Source organism: Erinaceus europaeus, chromosome 17 (assembly GCF_950295315.1).
Source record: "Erinaceus europaeus chromosome 17, mEriEur2.1, whole genome shotgun sequence".
NCBI classification, from domain to species: Eukaryota; Metazoa; Chordata; class Mammalia; order Eulipotyphla; family Erinaceidae; genus Erinaceus; species Erinaceus europaeus.
Window position 1 is genome coordinate 73675383 of NC_080178.1, and position 22739 is coordinate 73698121.

At 42.5% G+C, this 22739-nt stretch overlaps 1 protein-coding gene across 1 annotated transcript in view; it reads left to right on the forward strand.

Annotated features, from left to right (window-relative positions):
- HPS5 (HPS5 biogenesis of lysosomal organelles complex 2 subunit 2) overlaps positions 1–22739 on the forward strand; it is a 47754-nt gene that overhangs the window by 13908 nt on the left and 11107 nt on the right. The window contains exons 10-22 of the mRNA XM_007515889.3: positions 2424–2602; positions 3839–3997; positions 5200–5386; positions 6038–6161; positions 7513–7662; positions 9306–9383; positions 9841–10418; positions 12490–12607; positions 12868–13023; positions 13946–14065; positions 15725–15838; positions 17727–17833; positions 20199–20469. Coding sequence (XP_007515951.1) covers positions 2424–2602; positions 3839–3997; positions 5200–5386; positions 6038–6161; positions 7513–7662; positions 9306–9383; positions 9841–10418; positions 12490–12607; positions 12868–13023; positions 13946–14065; positions 15725–15838; positions 17727–17833; positions 20199–20469 — 2341 coding nt within the window. The remainder of the gene's footprint in view (positions 1–2423; positions 2603–3838; positions 3998–5199; positions 5387–6037; positions 6162–7512; positions 7663–9305; positions 9384–9840; positions 10419–12489; positions 12608–12867; positions 13024–13945; positions 14066–15724; positions 15839–17726; positions 17834–20198; positions 20470–22739) is intronic.

Here is a 22739-nt window from a genome sequence, read left to right on the forward strand (position 1 = left end):
CTTTATCGCCTGTGAAGTGACCCTCCCTGCAGGTGGGCAGCCAGGGCTCCAAGCCAGGATCCTTACTGGGGTCCTTGCACTTCACACCATGTGTTCTAAACCCGCTGCACTACTGCCCAGGCCCCCTTCCTTCTTTTTTAATTTTTATGTTTTTATTAGTGATTTAATATTGATTTACAAAATTATGAGACAACAGGGGTATAATTGTGCACCATTCCCACCACCAGAGCTCTGCATCCCCATTCCCTCCATTGGAAATTGCAGTGGTTCTTCCAAGGCCACAGACATGGGGTGACTATTATAACTATATATATTTATGTATATTTGTCCACTTTTTCTGTGGTCCTGCCTTCTCTTCCTTTTTTTAATTGATTTTTTTCACTTTTATTTATTTGTTGTTTTTATTTCTTTTTTATATTTTTTCACTTTTATTTATTTATTTATTTGTTGTTTTTTATTTCTTTTTTATATTTATTCCCTTTTTGTGGCCCTTGTTGTTTTATTGTTGTAGTTATAGTTGCTGTTGATGTTACTGATGTTGATGTTGCTGGATTGGACAGAGAAATGGAGAGAGGAGGGGAAGACAGAGGAAGAGAGAAAGATAGACACCTGCTGACCTGCTTCACAGCCTGTGAAGCGACTCCCTTGCAGGTGGGGAGCTGGAGGCTCTAACCAGGATCCTTACGGTCCTTACACTGGTCCTTGCACTTTGTGCCACGCGTGCTTAACATCCGACTCCCTATTTATTTATTTCTTACCAGAGCACTGCTCAACTCTGGCTTATGGTGGTGCAGGGGATTGAATTTAGGACTTTGGAGCCTCAGGCATGAAAGTCTCTTTGCATAACCATTATGCTATCTACCCCTGCCCCTTCTCTTCCTTTCTAAGTCTCACACATACACTTACTGCTACTTCCACATACCCTTTTTTCCCCCTCCTCTCCTGGGGCCTGATAGAATTGGAATTCAAAGCCCTTTGCTCATCTTTCCCTCACATTTCTTCCCCTCTGGGAATATGGACCAGAATTCTTTATGGAGTGCAGAAGGTGGGATTTCTGGCTTCTGTAATTGCTTCTTCACTAAGACATGGGCACTCGCAGGTGGATCCATACTGTTTCTGTCTTTCCTTAGTGGGGTAGTGCTCTAGAGAGATGAGGTTCTGGGATACATTGGTGAGGTCTTCTGCCCAGGAAAGTCAGGATGGAATCCTAGTTGCATCTGCAACTTGGTAGCTGAATCGTCTTTCTTTCTATCTTAAAAAAAGGTAGCTTGAGGGCTGGGTAGTGGTGCACCTTGTTGAATGCACACATTGCAATACTTAGAAACCCTGAAGCCAGGGGAGGGAAGCTTCATAAGCAAGAAAGCAGTATTCAGGTATATGTCTCTGTTTCTTGTTTTTTCTACACCTTTCCTCTTGATTTTCCTGTCTCTATCCAATATAAATAAAATAAATAAATAAATTTAAAAATTGTGTCTGCACATGAGGAGCAGACTGGCGGCACAACCCCTTGAGCGCACGTTACCATTTGCAAAGACCTGGTTCCCAGCTGCAAGAGAGAAGCTTCATGAGCAGTGAAGCCGTGCTGCATGCTGCATCTTTCTGCCTCTTCCTCTACATCTCCTCCTCTCATCTCAATTCTCTCTTTCCTATCAAATAAAAGTAAATAAATACAAAAGAAAAAAAAAGTCACCAGAAGCAGGGCATTCAGCATATAGGCACTGAGCCCTGGCAGTAACCCCAGTAGCAAAAAAAAAAGGGGGGGGGGCAGCAGGATAGGTGAAACCCTGACAATGGAAAGGGGCAAGGCAGGGGGAGATGAAACTTGAAGGCCAAATCCAGTGTAAAAAGTGAGCATATTAAATTGTTAAAAAAAAGTGGTCTGGGAGATGGAGTAGTAGATAGAGCATTGGACTCTCAAGCATGGGGTCCTGAGTTCAATCCCCAGCAGCACACGTACCAGAGTGATGTCTGGTTCTTTCTTTCTCTTCTATCTTTCTCATGAATAAATAAATAAATTCTTTTAAAAAAATTGGATTATTAGGGCTAATCTTCCCAACCTCTACTGTCCAGGAGGAAGCTTCAGGACTGTGATGTCTCCCTCTCTCCCTCTGTTTCTCTTGTGCTGTCAGTCTCTTTCTAGCTGAAGAAAGTTGACTAAGAACAGTAAAGCCCCAGCACTGACAAAAAAAAAGTGGAATTATTAGAATGATTTTAATATTTGCAAAAAAAAAATAATAAGGGGGGTTGGAGAACAAGATTATTTGGTTAACATCTTGTATGTTTACTCTATGTTTTTTTTCCAGAGCTCTGTTCAGCTCTGGTTTATGGTAGTGTGATGCATGGAACCTGGGACTTTGGAGCCCCTCGAATGAAAGTTTTTGTATAACCATTATGCTGTCTCCCTGCCTCTGTGGCTTTTATAGACATTCAGGATGTGGCTGTCTTCAAGAATGAGATGATCTGCTTGCATCTAAATGGGAGCGTGTCACATCTTTCCTTGTCCTCTGTGGAACGCTGTGTGGAGCGCTTGCTGAGGAGAGGCCTGTGGAAGCTGGCTGCTCACACCTGTTGTCTTTTCCAAAATTCTCTCATTGCCAGCAGAGTGAGTCAGAGTCTACATACTCATCTGGGGTGTTAACACTATCCTAGCTTGCTGCATTGTGCTATGAAACGGCTGGTATTTGCTAGTGGTTTTGTATAGCCTACCTGTAAAGCCACAGTAAATTCCAAAGGAAACATCACAACTCATGACTGGGTGGAAGGTAAGAAGAAGATATGCTCTCTGGTCTTAAGTTAATATGTATGTTCTCAAGAGCTCTGTCTAGCTCTGGATTATGGTGGTGTGGTTTATAGAACCTGGGACTTCAGAGTCCTATGGAAGTCTTTTTTTAAAAAATAATTTATTTATTCATGAGAAAGATAGGAGAGAGGGAAAGAACCAGACATCACTCTGGTACATGGGTTGCCAGGGATTGAACTCAGGACCTCATGGTTGAAAATCCAGTGCTTTATCCACTGCACTACCTCCCGGACCATGCATGGAAATCTTCTGTATAACCTTTATTTCCTCTCCTCACAACAAGTATATTTAAATTTCAGAATTTCTTATAAGAAGTATTACTGTGGAGCTAGGTGGTGACGCACCTGGCTGAGCACATGTTGCAGTGCACCAAGGACCTGGGTTTGAGCCCCCGGTCCCCATCTGCATGGGGAAAGCTTTGCAAGTGGTGAAGCAGGGCTGCAGATGTCTCTCTGTCTCTCACTTTCTCTATCACCTCCCTTCCCTCTCGATTTCTGGCTGTCTCTATCCAATAAATAAATAAAGATTAAGAATTTTTTTTAAGATTAAAAAAATTTTTTTTAAAGTATTATTGTGTATGATGACTCCTGAATAAGTTCTTAAGTCTTAAGCAAAGTCTAAGCCTCAGTGGTTTGCTAAACTTTTTTTTTTTAATTCCTTTTTGTTGCCCTTGCTGTTTTTTTATTGTTGTAGTCATCATTGATGTCATTGTTGTTGGATAGGACAGAGAGAAACGGAGAGAGAAGGGGAAGACAGAGAGGGGGAGAGAAAGATAGACACCTGCAGACCTGCTTCACCGCTTGTGAAACAACTCCCCTGCAGGTGGGGAGCTGGGGGCTTGAACCGGGATCCTTACACCGGTCCTTGTGCTTTGCGCCACCTGCGCTTAACTCGCTGCGCTACAGCCCGACTCCCGCTAAACTTTTTTAAAGGTTTTATGTTCTAGGCTAGTCTTCTTTTAATATATTAACCATTTGGATGTAGACTTAGTTGCAGACAGTAAGATTTCCTATTGGTTTTCTGATTTCTTATAATTAGGCAAGAAAATCTTTGACTGTAGATAAACTGGAACATTTGAAATCTCAGCTGGACATCACAACCTGTAGTGATCTTGTTTCTCAACTAGAAGATTTGGTCTTAAAATTTGAACCTTTACATTCAGCTTGCAGCAGTAGAAGAAGCTCCATCTCCTCGCATGTAGGTATTTTCTCTTTTAAAAGGAATTGACTGTACAGCAGGGTTTGGCTGTGAGAGCATGTTGCCTCTGGGGTCCCAAGCCTTTCCTTCCTTTTCATGTGACTGATTGTGGGGGACAGCATCAAGGTGGGTGGGTGAGGGCTTCCTTTCAGCTGTCGGACTGCCGTATGAGGCCTCCATTTAGGTGTGTTTTGGAGCTATGTTATGCTTTGTTTTTTCAAACTATATTTAATGTCTTTATTCATTTATTGTATAGAGATAGAAACTAAGATGGAAGGGGAAGATAAAGAGAGAGAGAGAGAAAGGGGAGCACATTGTGGTGCACCGGCTTAAGTGCACATAGTATAAACCATAAGGACCTGAGCAGCTCCCCACCTGCAGGGAAGTTGCTTCACAAGCAGGTCTTCAGGTGTCTTATCTTTCTCCCTCTCTATCTTCCCCTCCACTCTTAATTTCTCTATGTCTATTCAAAAAATCAATAAATCAATAAATAAAAGGGCCACAGGAGCAGTGTATTTGAAGTGTAAGCACCAAGCCCCAGCGATAACCCTGGAGGCAAAACAAATAAGAGGTGGGGGGAGGGAGAGAGAGGAAAAAGGAAAGGAAGACACCTGCAGCCCTGCTTCACTGTGAAGCTCCCCCTGCAGGTGGGGACTGGGGGCTTGAACCTGGTCCTTGCACATGGGAACACCACCATCAGGTCCCATTTATTCATTGTTTAACCATAGCTCTGTTCAGCCCTGACTTACGGTGATAATGGGGGTGTGTGTGGAGGTGGGTGGTAGCAGTTCAGCTTGGGACTTTGGAGTCTCAGACATGAATGTCTTTTGCATAATCTTTGTACTGTCTCCCTTGCCTAGCTTTACAGTTATGTGCTATTTGTAGCTGTACCTCCTAGAGTCTGTAGCATAAGTTAGTTTGATTTGAGCTGTTTTATGCCAATTTAAGTCTCAGCACAGCTGGGGATCATGTCAGTTACTTCCCATTTTCACGGCCAAGCTCTATGGAGACCAACTAGAGCAATGAAGCCTGATGCCGTTGGCACCCGAGAGTGACTCAGCTGCTGGATCTTGTTCCCTAGTTTGTTCTGTTGGTGAAACACCACTGTTGTTGTTGTTGACTTGCTACGTTACTGTTGGATTTCTTTTAAAAAGTTATTTTGTGTTAGAAAAATTGTGATTTTTGTTTGTTTTCATTTTTAGGAAAGTTTCAGCATCTTAGACTCTGGTATCTATCGTGTCATTAGTAGTAGACGAGGGAGTCAGTCCGACGAAGATTCTTGTTCCCTTCACAGCCAGACCCTGTCCGAAGATGAGAGGCTGAAGGAATTTTCCTCACAGCAAGATGAGGACCAGCTAGATCAGTGTTGCAGCTCCTATGGGAATGAAGGTGCCGAGCCTTATCGTTTGTTGGTTTCATTATATTCTTTTTGCTGATATTATCTTGCGCTTGTGTAGTTTTCTATAAGGTCTTAATAATTTTACCCTAGTCTTTCCATGCAGACCTGAGTATCTACTTGCCATTATAAAAGTAGGTTGATGTTTAGTTGGTTCTTTCTCCTATTGTGTTTAGGGCAGTTGGAAAAGTCCCTGATTTTGAGCATGCATCAAAATCTTGGGAAAAATTAAGAAAGAAGGTGACTAACCAAGAGTGGAGTGATTTTTATCCTGACTAACCAACTTATATCCATCAGGAAGGAAAAATTACTGCAGTTTGGAGGCCATTGCCTTACTTTTTGATGTTCAAGTATTCCTGTGACCGAACTGTCAAGAAGAGACTAATAGAGACTCTAAACTTTCCTTTTCACTTGTGGGGACTCAGGTTTAGTAGGAAAAGAAAGGCACATGCCTGAGTGCTTTCTGTGTGGCTCATTCCTGGCATCATGTGAACCGTGTTTTGCTTATTCATATCTGGGTCAGTTTTGGTTTTGATATTGAATTCTTCATTTCCTTTGGTTTATTCATTTCAGAATTTCTTTAAAAGATTAAAAATTCCCCTATGATTAGATTTTGTTTCTTTTCTCCCGATTCCATTCATCAGACAATGTTTCTCATGTTCCAGTGACGTTTGAGACAGATAAGAATGAAACTTTTCTCCCCTTCGGCATTCCATTATCATTCCGTTCTCCATCTCCTCTTGTGTCTCTCCAGGCTGTCAAGGAAAGGTAAACTAATGAGTCTTGTCATTTAATCACATTTCTCAAATTGCTTCAGTTGTCAAATTGCGTGTTTTTGTGCTGAGAATGAAAAGACATTTTCATTGAGAAGAATGGAAGTCTTTAGCTTACCTCTTTTAAAACCTACAGAGTGAAAATATGAACTTCTTGTTTCTATCTTGGGACACTTGACTTCCCTCTTTGTTTGAGTAGGTCGATGTCCATGTTGTTAAAGGTTCAGTTGAACTCTCTCCACCTTGCCTTCCTCTGCAGAAAAATCATAAATCAGGGGGCCATGTGGTGGTGCACCTGGTTAAGCTCACGTATTACAGTGCACAAGGAGCCAGGTTCAAGCCTCTGGTCCCTACCTGCAGGGGGAAAGCTTCATGAGCGGTGAAGTAAAGCTGCAGGTGTCTCTCTGTCTCTCTCCCTCTCAATTTCCCCCTCCCCTCTCCATTTCTCTCTGTCTCTATCTGATAACAAATTAAATTAAAAGAATTATAAATCAAAGTAAATATATTTCCTTCCTCTTCCCTCTCTTCCTCCCTCCCCTCTCCTCCCCTCCCTTCCCCTCCCCTCCCCTTTCCTTCCTTCCTTCCTTCCTTCCTTCCTTCCTTCCTTCCTTCTTTCTTTCTTTCTTTCTTTCTTTCTTTCTTTCTTTCTTTCTTTCTTTCTTTCCTTCTTTCCCCACCAGAGCACCACTCAACTCTGACTTAAGGTGGTGCCAGAGACTGGATCTGGCCATTAGAGTCTCAGGCCTTAAAGTTAAAACATAGCCATGATGCTATCTCCCTGACCGAAACAAAAATTTAAAAGTCTGTCTTTTTCTTACTTTTCTACATATCAATAGTCATTTCTTGAACTTCTCTGATTGGTCTTAGAATGGAGACTAGTTTTCCTAGCTATTTCATGGGACCAGGATTAACATTTGAATTTGAGATTGATTTTTGTGAGGCTAACAGCTGCTTATCTGATTTCTAGTAGGTGTAGGTTAATTGAGAAGAATATATTTCTGCTAGTCAGTTGCATACTTTTATGCAGGAATTCTATGTTGATTCTTTATTCATTGTTGGCCAAGTGATCACATGGCCTCCTTGGCCCAGTTGGAATGTAAAACCCTTTATTTAGCACTGAATCAAGGCAGTTCAGTAAATGAAGTGAATCTTTATTGTATTGTAAATCCTACATGGGCACTAAGTAAGCTGTGTAGTCGATTGGAAGAAGTTGTTATAAACAGAGTCTGTATATTTCCCGGGTTTCCTTCCCAGGACTAATGGCAAGATAGAGCACTCCACAATTTCTTCTTGGAGGTAATGAGATTTTTTTTTTCATATTATTTTTCTTGCTATTTGACTTCTAGTGTTTCTAGCTTTGTGCGTAAAACTACTGAGAAGATTGGCACCCTTCATACAAGCCCTGATCTGAAAGTGAGACCTGAACCCCGGGGTGAGGAGCCACCATGCGAAGAAGATGAGATTTCAGTTTCTTGCCCAAGAGAGGAAACTACTGAGTGAGTCTGCAGAAGTCTGTAAATTATAGAGGAGTCACCTATCAGCATGAAAAAAGCCAGATGCTCTGTCCAGCTGGACAAGATACACAGATGACCCTGCCCATGTAGCCTGTGCATGTAACTTATGCAAACTGTGATCATCTCTGGAGACAGGAGATATCTCACCTGTTAGGGTGCCCATTTTATCAGGCATTAGTACCCAGACTTGAGCCCCTGCCACCACATGGCAGCAGGATGCAAAGGGGGAACTCATGAGCAGTAGAGCAGTGCTGTGGCATCTCTCCTTCTCTGTCTCTCACCCTCTATTGGGGGCACATAGGCTATGAGAGAGAGTGCACAGGCATGGAGCCCCAGCACAGCCCAGGTGGCCAAAACAAAAACAAAACTGAATATTTCAAAGTAGTATCAAAAAGCTATTGAGGGTTTTAGTTTGTCGACTCTGTCATTATTCCTCTTCACACCCTACCTCCTCTCCACATCTCTTGGGGTGTTAGACAGTAGATCCATATGTAGATTGAGAGTAAATGGCAAACCTCTGTTCTGGCTGTTTCCAACTAGAATTTGACTTGTGTAAGTCTCTGTTTTCTGGCCTGAACCACGGGATGTGTTTTTGTCATGTACCTTCTTGTTGGTGGCATAGTCCTTATGTTGTAGACTGGTGACAGAACTCTAGAGGTGAAGTATCTTGACCATTTGATTTCTCACTTCATCATTGTTCAAAGGATGTGAGCATTAGAGGCAGTCAAATCAAGTTCAGCTCCAAACATGAAATTGAGAGACCCACAGACCCAGTGTGTCTGGACAGTCAGATAAAATAAAAGATGTCCTCTGAATAACTTATTGAATCTATATGTTTATGATGGGGGGGTGCAGATATTGCTGTGGGCTTTAAGGTGAACCTTAATCTGACCTTAGCCCACCTATCTCAGCCTCATGTCTATCCATCTCTCTACACTATATGAATTCCAGTTCTCTCATAGAACTGAGTATGTAGTCTTTTAAAAAAATTTTTTATATTTATTTTCTCTTTTGTTGCCCTTTTTTTTTATTGTGGTAGTTATTGTTGTTATTGATGTTGTCATTGTTAGATAGGACAGAGACAAATGGAGAGAGGAGGGGAAGTCAGAGGGGAAGAGAAAGACACCTGCAGATCTGTTTCACCGCCTGTGAAGCGACTCCCCTGCAGGTGGGGAGCTGGGGGCTCAAACCGGGATCCTTAACACAGGTCCTTGCACTTCGCTCATTAAGTGTGTAGTCTTGACACCTCACTACCTTTTTTCCTTCTAATGCTGTTCACAGTAGCCCCCACCCCACCCCACCCCACCCCACCCCTCTTTTCATAGTATAAACACTACCTCCCAGGAAAGCTTTGTTTGTTGCTTACTCAGGCCTTTTTTTTTTTTCATTCATAGCAAAACATTTGCACTGCTGCTTTTTATCTTTCCTCTTCTTCTTTCTCATATTCCAGCTAATTGTTTATGTGTCTTGAATAAAGCTTGCTCATCTTGAGCCCACAGAATTTTTTTTTTTCTTTCTGTTTCTGACCTGTCTCATCTGTTTGTCTTGTGCTATAACTACAACACCTGCCATTTGGAATGTTTGTCTGAGAAGACTCTGACCCTGTTCTTTTCATACTATTCTAGGGAAAAGAAGGAAGAAACTAGTCAGCCTCCAGGAGAAGACAAGTTCCAGGAGCTCAGAATAGCAACAGAAGAAGCAATGTGAGTATTTGTGAACGGAAATGTTTTCTAGCGAATGGAAATGATTAAAAAAAAAAAAAAAAAAAAAAAGGAAGAATGAAAGAAAAAAAGAGAGAAAGGAAAAAAAGAAAAGAAAGTTATTGGCTTGGTTTGTTTATGAAAAAGAGAGAAACAGAGCAAGATACCAAAAATCAAACTCAGGACCTTATGCTTGAGTGACCAATGCTTAATCCAGTGTGCCACTTTTTTTTTAGTGATTTAATAATGATTGACAAGAGTGTGGACTAAGAAGAGTACAATTCCATTCAGTTCCCACCACCAGAATTCCATATCCTCTCCCCTCCATTGGAAACTTACCAATTCTCTATCCTTCTTTTTTTAAGATTATCAGTAGTGACCCTAAGACAACATTGGACAGAAGTGTCTCATGTGGAATTAAAGTACATACATTAATTTCATACTTTTCTGTCTTTTATAGGACCAAACTTCAGGACCCACTGGTTTTATTTGAACCCAAGTTTTTGAGAATGGTTTTGCATGAATGGCTCTCACAATTAGAGAAAGCATTTGCCGACAAGGACTTCTCAGACGTTGCAGATACTGGCGACTTAGCCAAGAAGTCAAGCCAGGGGGCGCTATTGCTTGATGAGTCAAAAAAGGGAGAAATAGATGAAGAGAATGAAGAAGAAAAGCAGGACTGTTTCGACGACAGAGACACTGTTGATCAAACAACATGTGAATTCATAAATTATCCGAGTGAGCCCTTGGAAAACCTTTTTCAAATACATCCTCCATGTATCATTGCAAACAGTCTTCAGAAAGACCTAACTGAATTAACGACACTGTGTTTGGAACTGAATGTCGTGGATTCTGAGATGAGAAACACAAGTGGGGATGTGAGCCCCACTTCACACCAGAGTTCGCCTGAAATTTTGGCGTGTCAGTTCCTAAAGAAGTACTTTTTCCTCCTGAACTTAAAAAGAGCCAAAGAGAGCATCAAGCTTACCTACCCCAACAGTCCTTGTGTTTGGGACACTTTTGTTGAAGGATTAAAAGGTAATAATCAGTTTGCTTTATTGAAGGTAAAAATTTGTAAAGAGAAAAACAACAACTTGGCATTTTTGTTTTGAAAAGAAAGATGAAAGTAGAAAATGGGCTGCGGCCATCCTCCGTTCTTTATCCACTCAATTTAATTGTTAATGTATCTTCAAAAATCCATTTAAATTTGGAACTGTACTATAAAAATTTAATTTTTTTTTTAATATTGACATTATTTATTGAATAGAGACAGCCAGAAATTGAAGGGAAAGAAGGTCATAGGGAGTGAGACAGAGAGATACCTGCAAACATTGCTTCCCCACTCTCAAGACTTTCCCCCTACAAGTAGGGACTGGGGGCTTGAACCCTGGTCCTTGAACATTGTAACATGTGCACTCAACCAGGTGTGCCACCACCCAGCTCTCAGAACATTCCTCAGCGTAGATGATAATGCTGTTTAAAGTTTGACGAGACAGAAACACAGAGAGACTGCTGTAAAATAGACTGAACTACTGTAATATCTTTTAATAACTCAATTATGATAAATGTTCATTTCTTGTTCATATATTCTAGACATGTCCAGGTCAATGAGTATAGCTACCTTTAATGTGGTACTCCAGGATTCTTACTAGTCCCCAACCCCATTTTTTCCTTTTTAGATTTATCCTTCCTTTGTGATTGATATTATTATTTTGCTTTTTTTTTTTTTTTTTTTTTTTTTTCACCAAAGCACTGCTCAGCTCTGGCTTATGGTGGTGCAGAGGATTGAATCTGGGACTTCGGAGCCTCAAGCATGAGAGTCTGTTTGCATAACCATTATGCTATCTACCCCTGCCTGTGACTGACATTATTACTGGTTTGCAATATCCAGGGGGAAGCTGTGCGAGGGGCAGAGTGTTTCGTTTTGTTTATACCATAGTACTGCTTAACTCTGGCTTAGGGATGTACCAGGGAATTAAACTTGACTCCTGCAGCCATACTTCACCACTCAAGATGCTTTCCCCCTGCAGATGGGGACCAGGGCGTTGAACCTGGGTCCTCGTGCACTGTATTGTGTGTGCTTAACCAGGTGCACTACCCCCCCTGGCCCCAAAAGATTTTTTTTTAATGAGAGAGATAGGAGAAGAGGAGAGAAAGACAACCAGGGCATCACTCTGGTACACACTCTGCGAGGAACCAAATGTAGGACCTCATGCTCGAAAGTTTGATGTTTTAGTCCCTGTGGCACCTCCCAGACCACCCAATGGTATTCTTCTAGGCCACCTCTCCTTTGGTGAGAATTCTCATTCGATCATGTGACTTCACTTAATTGCAAAGGTCACTGGGAAATGTAACCTGTCCAAGTGTCTCGTGGGAGGAGGATGGATAAGGACAGTCTCTGCCTGAATACTGGTTTAGATCCAGCGGTCTGTGCTTCACACTGGACTGAACATCACACTGTTCGTTTATCGTCGTCTGGAAACTAATGGTCCTATCCTAGAGCTTGTACTTGTCCTTTCTACTGCCCAGTCTCATAATTTAAATAGGTGACTTTTTTTTCTTTTTAATTGGTTTATGGAAGATAAAGCCCAGAACATCATCACTCCGGCACATTCAGTTTGAGATTGAACTCAGGGCCTCATGCTTGAGAGCCCAGCACTATCTACTGAACTACCCCCAAGCTGTGCTAATTAGAATTTTTATTTAAAAAATTACTTTACATAGGGGATGGGTAAGAGCTTACCTGGTAGGGTAGGCTCTTTTCCCAAACAGTGAGCCTGCACACAAGGGGATGGGCAAGCTAATGATTGTTGAATGGATGTGTCCCGGAATTGAGTATTCACATCAATGAGATGAAAAGAAGAACGTGCTTGGGGGCCAGGCAGTGGCGCACCTGGTTAAGTGCACACATTGCAGTGGGCAAGGTTGCAGGTTCAAGCCCCTGGTCCCCATCTGAAGGGGGAAAGCTTCATGAGCGGTGGAGCAGGGCTGCAGGTGTCTCTCTGTCTCTCTTCCTCTCTGTTTCCCCCTCCCCTCTCAATTCCTCTCTGTCTCTATCCAATAATAAATAAAGATGATAATAATCAAAAGAACATGCTTGCTTTTTCAGAAATGGCGAGTTTGAATCCTGTATATATGGAGATGGAAGGAGACCTGCCAACAAGGTTCAAGCTGTTCGTTGACTCGGTTCCTTCTGATAGTCCTCTGTTGGTTGCTTATGCTGCGCGGTAAGTCAGCTGATATGCTCATTTTTTGGTTTTTCTTTATTTTATTTCCTTTGGATTCTACTTGTCCTATATGTTGTCTATATGGGTTTAAAGCACATACTTTTTTTTTTTTTTTTCTGTCTTTAAAGTTTTATTACCTGTCAGGCAGATATTTTTATTTGTTTGTTTTGGGGCACCTTATCAGTACGCTTATTTTTATTTCTAATAAGCGAATAATGTCCCCAAGTCGCATAGTCTCACTGTTTCATTTTTAAATGCAGGCTGCACGAGGAACCTGGGGGGCCGGCGCTCCGCTCTTTAATCGGGCTCTACCCGTCCATTCTGCCCTCCGATGTCCTGCAGCTTTGTCGCCAGCAGCCCGCTCACTTCTTGGCCTATCTAGACGGCCTGGTGAAATCAAGACCTGAAGATCAGCGGTGAGGAGGCAGGGGAGAGCGTAGACTCCCCCTTTTTCTTTCCTTTATAGGATTTCTCTCTCTCTCTGTCTTTATAATCAGTTGCAACATTTTTGCTATGGGATGTCACGTGATTGAGGCACCTATTATAAAAGATGGGGTATTAGCATACATGTGACATTCATTCACAGTTCACAGCACATGTCATATCCTAGGTTTCTTCTCTCTCCCTCTCCCTCTCCCCCCCCCCCCAGCCCCCCTCTTGGATTCTTTGAGCATCAGTGTCAAATTGAACTTCAGGCCTGAGGCTAAGACAAATAAGCTGCTTTACCGTCTCTGTGAATGGATTTGGTGCAGGTAACCCAGCTCTCCAAGGCAGATCTCATTTCCTATGCAGCCTCAGGTCTCTTTTCTGTCTCCGTGTACACGTACACGTGTACCGTTTCATCACTTTAAGTGAAAGAGGCTACTTCTCCCTCTTATTCTTTCTCTGATTGAGTGACATTTGGCATGCTAGTTTTTATTTCTCCCCAGGCTCCTTGGTATTTTCCTTAATATGTAGTTCAGCTATTCATTTAAAAGATAAGGGGCCAGGCAGTGGTGCACCTGATAGAGCATATGCACGTCACGGTGCACAAGGACCTAGGTTTAAGCACCTGGCCCCCACCTGCATGGAGGAAGCTTCACAAGTGGTGAAGCAGGTCTGCAGGTGTCTCTCTTTTCCTCTCTATTTATTGATTTCTCTTTATTTCACTCTGTCTCTATCCAAATCAATAATTTAAAAATATAATTAGATTTTTATCAGTATCTGTAGACAGTTTGTAGTAGAGTTTGCAACTTCAACTGTATTGAGCCTCTAGTAGCATTTTCTTCACATCCCCACACTTTGTGTTTCCTTGCCCAGTATAAAATTAGTGACTTTTCTCCTTGATTGTTTTCATAGGCCCTCCTTCCTTGAGTCTCTTCTGCAGCCTGAGTCTTTAAGATTGGATTGGTTGCTTCTGGCGGTGTCCCATGATGCACCTGCAAGCACGAGCACTATGGACAGTGAAGGAAATCCCAGGTATAGAAGGAATCCTTTTGAATGAGAGGGAGAGAGCACAAAGTAGTGCCCCGCCATTCATGAGCTCTACTAGTCTTGTCTTTGCTTCTCCTTTGAGGTGCTGGGAATCTAAAGCAAAGCCTCGTGCCTACACGCTACGCTGAACTGCTGGAAGACATCTTTTTTTTTCCTTTTTATAAAAAGAAAACACTGACAAAACCACAGGATAAGGGGCACAACTCCACACAGTTCCCCCCACCAGAACTCCGTATCCCATCCCCTCACCAGATAGCTTCCCTATTCTCTAGCCCTCTGGGAGCATGGACCCAGGGTCACGGTGGGATGCAGAAGGTGGGAGGTCTGGCTTCTGTCATTGCTTCCCCGCTGAACGTGGGCAGTGACAGGTGGATCCGTACTCCCAGCCTGCAGAAGACATCGTTTAGGCTCTAGTATTGTTCTGCAGTGGAGCTAGTTTGTCCACCAGTCGTATTCAGAAGCTGCTGTAGTAATAACTGTGAAAGAGACTGACCTAAGTCATGGTAGACTTTTTTTTCTCTTTCTTTCCTTCTTTCTTTCTTTTTTCTTTTCATTCTGTTCTTTTAACCAGAGCACTGCTCAGCTTATGGTAGTTTTGGGGGATTTGAACCTAGGAGCTCAGACCAAAATTTCTTTATTTTGCCACCAGAGTTATTGCTGGGCCTTAGTGCCTGTCTGACAAATCCTCACTTCTAGAAGCTGTTTTCTTTCTTTCTTTTTTTTAATATTTATTTATTCCCTTTTGTTGTCCTTGTTGTTTTATTGTTGTAGTTCTTATTGTTGTTGTTACTGATGTCGTTGTTGGATAGGACAGAGAGAAATGGAGAGAGGAGGGAAAGACAGAGAGGGGGAGAGAAAGATAGACACCTGCAAGCCTGCTTCACCGCCTGTGAAGCAACTCCGCTACAGGTGGGGAGCCGGGGGCTTGAACCGGGATACTTCCGACGGTCCTTGTGCTTTGCACCACGTGCGCTTAACCCACTGCACCACCGCCCAACTCCCTCTTTTTCTTTCTTTTTTGATTAGCGACAGAGATGAGACAGAGGGAAAGGGAGAAGGAGAAAGAGATAGAGGAGGCAAGAGAAAGGCAACTTCAGCACTGTTTCATTGTATTGAGACTGCCCCCCAACTGGGAACCAGGAGCTTGAACCTGGGTCCTCACCCATTGTAATGTGTACACTGTACTGACTGTTACTGCTCCCTGGCCCCTAAAAAAAGTCCATTTTTAAATGAACAGGCATCTGTGAGAAGAAAAATAGCAGAAAGAACCAGAAGTAACTATTTTTAATTTTTCTAATGACGGAAGCCAAGTGATGAAATGATGGATGTGTTTCTTTTTCTTTTTATTCGGTATGACAGAAACTGAGAGGACAGAAGGAGATAGAGAGAGACAGAGACGCCTGCAGACTTGCTGCTTTACCAGTCATGAAGCGTCCCCCCTGCAGGCAGGGAGTAGGGCCTCAAACCTGGATCCTTGCACGGGTCCTTGCACTTAGAACTCTGTGCACTTAACTGGGTGTGCCACCTCTTAGCTCCCATGCTGAAAGAATGGAACAAAAAATCATTAAGCTCTCTTAGCTGACTAATAGGCATTCTGTAGAGTTTACTTCCTGTATAAATTACTGAGACTTTTTCATTTCACAGACCTCATTCACACCTATTTTCCTGGAATTATAGCCAGCTGATCCTTCATCTAATTAAACTTCCTGCAGATTTTACAACCAAAGAGAAAATGACTGACATCTGTAGGTCTCATGGGTAAGTAAGGCTTGCCTCAAAGCTAAAGTTTAGCTGAGGTAAAGAACAAACACCTCATCACAGACCCCTGCAAGCGTCAACCCGGCTTTGACCTAGCTCGTTATGATCGGGCCCTCCTCAACCGCTATCGAACAGGCCATGGCCGGTGCGCCGCTATGTTCCATCGCTGGGGAGCCAGAGACGACCCGAACTGCCCCTGCGGCTACAGACAGACTATGACCCACATAGTCAACGACTGCCACCTCTCCAGATTCAGAGGAGGTCTCGAAACTTTACATCAGGCTCAACCTGACGTTGTTGTCTGGCTACGGAAGAAGGGCAAACGCTAGAAGAAGAAGTTTAGAATCATTTTAGTTAATAACTTTATAGTTCATAAGCCTGAATTGACAGACTTCCTCCTATAGGACTTCTTTTTTTTGTATAAAAATAACTTTTTGGGAGTCGGGCGGTAATGCAGCGGGTTAAGCGCAGGTGGCGCAAAGTGCAAGGACTAGGATCCCAGTAAGGATCCCAGTTCGAGCCCCCGGCTCCCCACCTCCAGGGGAGTCGCTTCACAAGTGGTGAAGCAGGTCTGCAGGTGTCTTTCTCTCCCCCTCTCTGTCTTCCCCTCCTCTCTCCATTTCTCTCTGTCCTATCCAACAATGGCGATATCAACAACAGCAATAATAACTACAACAATAAAAAAGCAACAAAGAGCAACTAAAGGGAATAAATAAATAACTTTTTGAGTGATAGTGAACATCTTTTCTCCTAGCATTTTGTGCTTATATGAGACTGGACCTGGCCAATTCCTCTCTTCTCTGTGTGCGATGGTTAGCCCTAATTATTAAGCACAATTGCTATGTAATTAAGCGCCACTTTGTGTGATAAGAATTCTAATTGGTCAAGAGTTTCTGAGAAGGGAAAGATACAAATGAGCTCCATAGAATCATTGATGAAGGACTCAGGATGCTGAGACTCTAAGGGTAAGTCCAGAGACCATGGAGACTTTGGGTTAATAAAAGAGAAAGGCAGGTCAGCTGAAAGAAGCCACAAGAATAGGGCCTGACCACCTCATCATCGGGGGCCCTAGTCAGGGAATCCTTAGATTCCCATATAGATATGATAGGCCTAGACTTCTAACATGGCTCAGTGTGTGTGTGTGTGTGTGTGTTTGTTCTGTATCCTTAGGAAAAGTGTTAGGGCTGGTGGTGAGAATGCTAGAGCTGGGGGAGACAGCATAATGACTATGCAAAGAAAAAAAAAAAGATTCACATGCCAGATTCTGTAAGTACTTAGGTTCTGTCTCCAGCACCACTATAAGCCAGAGACGAGCAGTATTCTGGCTAACATAAAAAAGAAGAAAGGAGAGTCAGGCTGCAGTGCAGCGGGTTAAGCGCAGGTGGTGCAAAGCGCAAGGACTGGTATAAGGATCCCAGTTCGAGCCCCGGCTCCCCACTTGCAGGGGAGTTGCTTCACAAGTGGTGAAGCAAGTCTGCAGATGTCTGTCTTTCTCTCCCCCTCTCTGTCTTTCCCTCCTCTCTCCATTTCTCTCTATCCTATCAAACAATGATGACATCAATAACAATAATAATAACTACAACAATAAAACAACATGGGCAACAAAAGGGAATAAATAAACATGTTTAAAAAAAAGAAAGGAAGACGCCGGGTCACCACTCCATCGCCTGTGGTGCTCCCTCAGTTCAGTCACCGGAGTCCCATGTGCCTCACTGATAGAAAGGCGTGTGCTTGACCTACTGGCCTCTGTGCTCATACTGATCTTTATTCACTTTTAATTAACTTAAATTTAAATATCCATGTGCTATTAGTATCTACTGTTTGGAACAGTGTAACGAGATAAATTCACTAGCTCGCAGTCTTTTATTCAATTTTGTACTCTTTAAAGTTTCTGGCCTGGATATCTTACTCTCTGTTTGGAGCTGGAAAGAAGGAGAGAGGCCTTCACCAACATTGTGTATCTGAATGATATGAGCCTGATGGAAGGGGACAATGGTATGTAAACTCCAACTGGTTAGCACTCCTGGTTCTAATATTTTATAAGTTACACCAGATTTCTCAAGAAAAATAATATGAATATTTCAATAACTATATATAATTTTAATAGTTTTCAATTTAGTGTGTGTTTTAAAAATCTACTTGATTTATTCCAAAATCAATGAGGCAATTCATAAATAAACTATAATCTACAGGCAGCTTTACTAGTTAGTGCCTGAAATGTGTTAGTCAGTAGAATAGGCACTTTTTTTGTGTGGAGTTGGGAGATTTGGCCTTACACATGCAAGCCACTTTTTCCCCCCCCTTTTGTTGCCCTTGTTTTATTGTTGTTGTGGTTATTATTATCATTGTTATTAATGTTGTTGTTGTTGGATAGGACAGAGAGAAACAGAGAGAGGAGGGGAAGACAGAGAAAGGGAGAGAAAGACATCTGCAGACCTGTTTCACCGCTTGTGAAGCCACCCCCCGCTGCAGGTGGGGAGCCAGGAGCTTGAACCAGGAGCTTGCATCAGTGTGTTTGGCACCATGCACACTTAACCCACTGTGCTACCCCCCGGCCCCACAAGCCACTTTTAAAAAACATTTTTATGGTGATTTAATATTGGTTTACAAAATGATAAGATAACAGGGGTAGAATTCCACACCTTTCCCACCACCGGAGTTCTCTGTCCCCATTCCTTCTACTGGAAACTACAGTAGTTCTCCCAAGATCAGAGACATGGGTTGGCTATTATTTCTATAACTATCTATTTATATTTACATATATTTGCCCATTTTTTTCCCTGTAGTCCTGCCTTCTCTTCCTTTCTAAGTCACACCTGTTACTTTTTTTTTTCTTCTTCATTTCTCTCTGGGTCCTGATGGAGTTGGAGTTCAGAGTTGGAGTTCTGGTCATCTTCCCCTAACATTTACCCCCCTGGGGGTAAATTTCTTTATTGGGTACAGGAGGTGGGAGTTCTACTTGTTATAGGAAAAAACGGGAAGTTAGAAGTACAAACAAAACAAATATTTGAGCAACCTGAGAGATGGCGCCATAGATAGGCTCTTGATTTGAGTCCCCAGCAACACATGTTTTAGAGCGACTCTCTGGTTCTCCTTCCCCCTCTCTCATTCTCTTTCAGTATTATTTTTAAAAGGAAAATCAGTATTTTTTAAAATTATCTTTATTTATTTATTGGATAGAGACAACCAGAAATCGAGAGGGAAGGGGGTGATAGAGAGGGAGAGAGACAGACACCTGCAGCCCTGCTGTCCCATTCCCATTACTCACTAGTGTCTCTGTGGACGAGAAGCCTTTTTTGAGTTTCTTGAACTCACCCATTCTTCCCTGTATCAAATCTTCTTTTATGCTCCCTTTGTTAAAAATGTAAGTTCAGGGAGTCGGGCGGTAGCGCCGCAGGTTAAGCACACATGGTGCAAAGCGCAAGGACCAACATAAGGATCCTGGTTTGAGCCCCTGGCTCCCCACCTGCAGGGGAGTCGCTTCCCAAGCAGTGAAGCAGGTCTGCAGGTGTCTGTCTTTCTCTCCCCCTCTCTGTCTTCCCCTGCTCTCTCCATTTCTCTCTGTTCTATCCAACAAGGACATCAATAACTAACAATAATACTATAATAATAAAACAACAAGGGCAACAAAAGGGAATAAATAAATAAATAAATTTTAAAAAGTTGGTTCATTCACCTCCCATTCCCAGTGCTTCCCCACCTCCATGTGTGCTCTGAGCTAGTCTCTCCTCTTAGCACTCCGCTTTAGCGTCACTCCCCAGAGCACCCTTCTGAAGGCCTTGCCATTCTCTCTAATGGTCCTTTGACCTTTGCTTTTATACCACTTAGCACAGCTTACAAGTCTAGATCTGTTGGGGTGGCGTGTAGATAGCATAATGATGATGCAAAGAGACTCTCATGCCAGAGGCTCTGAAATCCCAGGTTCATACCACCATAATCCAGAGCCGATCAGTGCTCTGGTAAAAAAATCAGTCAGTCAATCAATCAAGTATAGATTTGTTTATGTTTCTAAGTTCTACCTCTCTTACTAGACTATCAGCTCCACAAGAGTATAGGGATTGTGGTGGGTGTTTTCTTCTGAGTCACATATCCATAAGCATATTGTGTAGCACTAATAGAGTAATGCACTGGGTAATTACTTTCTGAATGGGTGAACTTAAGACTTCTGCAATCGTATCTGTGCAATCAATCTGTGACTTCTCCTTGCATGAGCTACAGTCCTGTATTGGGGTGATGAGAGTATGTTGGTGAGTGTTTCTGTGTTTTGTCACTAAATGTCCTCACTAGAAGATCTGACCATTGTCTACAGGCAGAGTGCTAAGAGCAGTAGCAGCAAAGCTGAATGTATTTGTTTATGTAGGTTGGATCCCAGAGACTGTGGAGGAATGGAAGCTGCTTCTGCATCTCATACAAAATAAGAGCACAAAGCCAGCGCCCTTGAAACCACCAGATGGAAACTTCAATGATGGACCTACCCCTGTCAGTGTGGAGAATGTGGCACTCCTGTTAGCTAAGGCCATGGGCCCAGATCGTGCCTGGTCACTGCTGCAGGAATGCGGCTTGACCTATGAGCTGTCAGAGAGGTTTACCAGAACCTGTGATATCCTGAGGATTGCTGAGAAAAGGCAGAGGTAATGTAATCTGTCATCCCTAAATCTGATGTGTGCTTGACCACTTAAGGTCCAGCACGATAGCTCACCTGGGAGAGTGCCCGCTCTGCCGTGTGTGTGTGTGCAGCCCAGTTATGGATCAGGTGCTATGTGTCTCTCTCTGTGTCTGTCTTTCTGCCTCTCTTTCTCTCTCTCTCTCTGTCTTTTTATTTATCTGAAAAAAAGGAACCAGAGCAGTGAAACCTTGGCAGTAACAACTATTTTTTAAGGTTCTTATATTAATTAATGTGTGTGTGTGTGTGTGTGTGTGTGTGTGTGTCTGAGAGAGAGAGAGAGGACACCAGAATTTGACTACTCTAATACTTAATATAAATGGAAATGTAAATTTTTCACTTTGTGATTGCCTTGTTTCACTTAGCATAGTGTCCTCAAGCTTTATCCCTGGTGAGTATATACCATAAATACCGGCTGGTTCTCCCAATAGGAGAACTGTCCTGTCCCGCGGGACCTTCAACGTGGGTTAACCTAGGAGAGGGAGTGAGGACAAGGAAAAAAGGGAGAGGGAAGGGGACAAGACACACTAGAGAAATGAGACAAGTCAAGATTCTGATCAAGTCTGTTTATTAGGACCAAAGATGCTGTTTTTAAGGCCAGGGCAAGGGGGGAGTTAGCAGCTGGGGACTGTTGATTGAAGTGGTGTGTTGTCATGGTAATTATCTGGAAGGTCCTGGGTGATTCATGGGGAAGTGGAGTTGGGAGACAGGAACTTATCTTGTCTGTGAACAAAGACTCTAAGGTGTAAAGAAGCAGGAACTTATCTTTTAAGCAGGAATTTATCTTGTCTGTGAACAAAGACTCTAAGGTGTAAAGAAGCAGGAACTTATCTTTTAAGCAAGGCCAGTCCATGAACAAAGACTCTAAGGTGTAAAGAAGCAGGAACTTATCTTTTAAGCAAGGCCAGTCTGTGAACAAGGACTCTGTGGTCATGCCAATAGCAACCTTGAGGGCACATGTGGCTCCCCACATGTCCCCCTTCTATATATATATATATGTATATATATGTATATATATATATGTATATATATACATATATATACATATATATACATATATATACATATATATACATATATATATCTATATATACACATATATACATATATATACACACATATATATGTATGTATATATAGAGATATATATGTATATATACATATATATATCTATATATACATATATATGTATATATAGATATATATATGTATATGTGTATATATGTATATATATATATATATAAAAGGGTGCATGTTTTGATGTTTTGTGGCAGGGTGGACTGTGCCTGTCTTAGGTTGGGGATCAGCCTTCCGTCTTACCCGTCATTGGAACACCTGGTCATTTTTGCCCAGTAGTACCAGGTGCCCTGTCTTAGGTTGACTGGATAGCACTAATTTCCCCTTTACCCATCATTGGCTAGCTAGCCCTCTACATGGCCTGACGGAGGGGGGCAAATCCTCCACAGCAACTCCATTTTCTGCCATGTCCAGCCTATGATAGTTAGCTTGTATAGGTTGCATCTTTATGGCATCGATCTGTTACTGCAAAAAGGCCATGAGCTTGTTAAGAATTATAGGACCTACTGTGAGCAGAAGAAGTAAAACAAGTAAGGGTCCCACAACTGAGGGCAGCCAGGTAAGGAAGGGGGGATTTATCCATTGGTATGAAGAGGCAGGATCATATCTATTTCGTAGTTCTCGACTGAGTGTTTGTAGGTTTTTAACATTTTCTTCTATGATCCCTGATTCATTAATGTAAAAGCAACATTCTTCTTATAGGGCTAAGCAGGTCTCCCCCTCTCCGCTGTAAGGAGGTCAAGGGCTCGTCTGTTTTGTAAAGTAACTTTTGCTAGGGATGTAATCTGTCTCTGTAGTGACTCAAGACTATTTGTGGTGGAGTCTATAACCTGTTGTAATTTGTCAGAAAATTCATGGTAGGAATATATAGAATGTCCTAGCGCACCACTAGCTATGCTGGTAGAGGTGGCCAACCCTATGCCAACTATCAGTGGGAGGAAAACAGCTCTTTTTTGAGTGGAGTGTAGGAGCCATGTGAACTCGTTGGGTTCTTACAGTATAAGTTGGGGGACTATGGCCACCATGAGGCAGGGTCCGGGGGTGGTGATATTTATAGTAGTCAGGAGTGTCCCGCAGCACCAATAGTAAGTCAGCGGGGGCGATGTATGGACAGAGCTTACTGAGACATTACGGGTGCAAGTGAAATTAACTGGGCTGGAG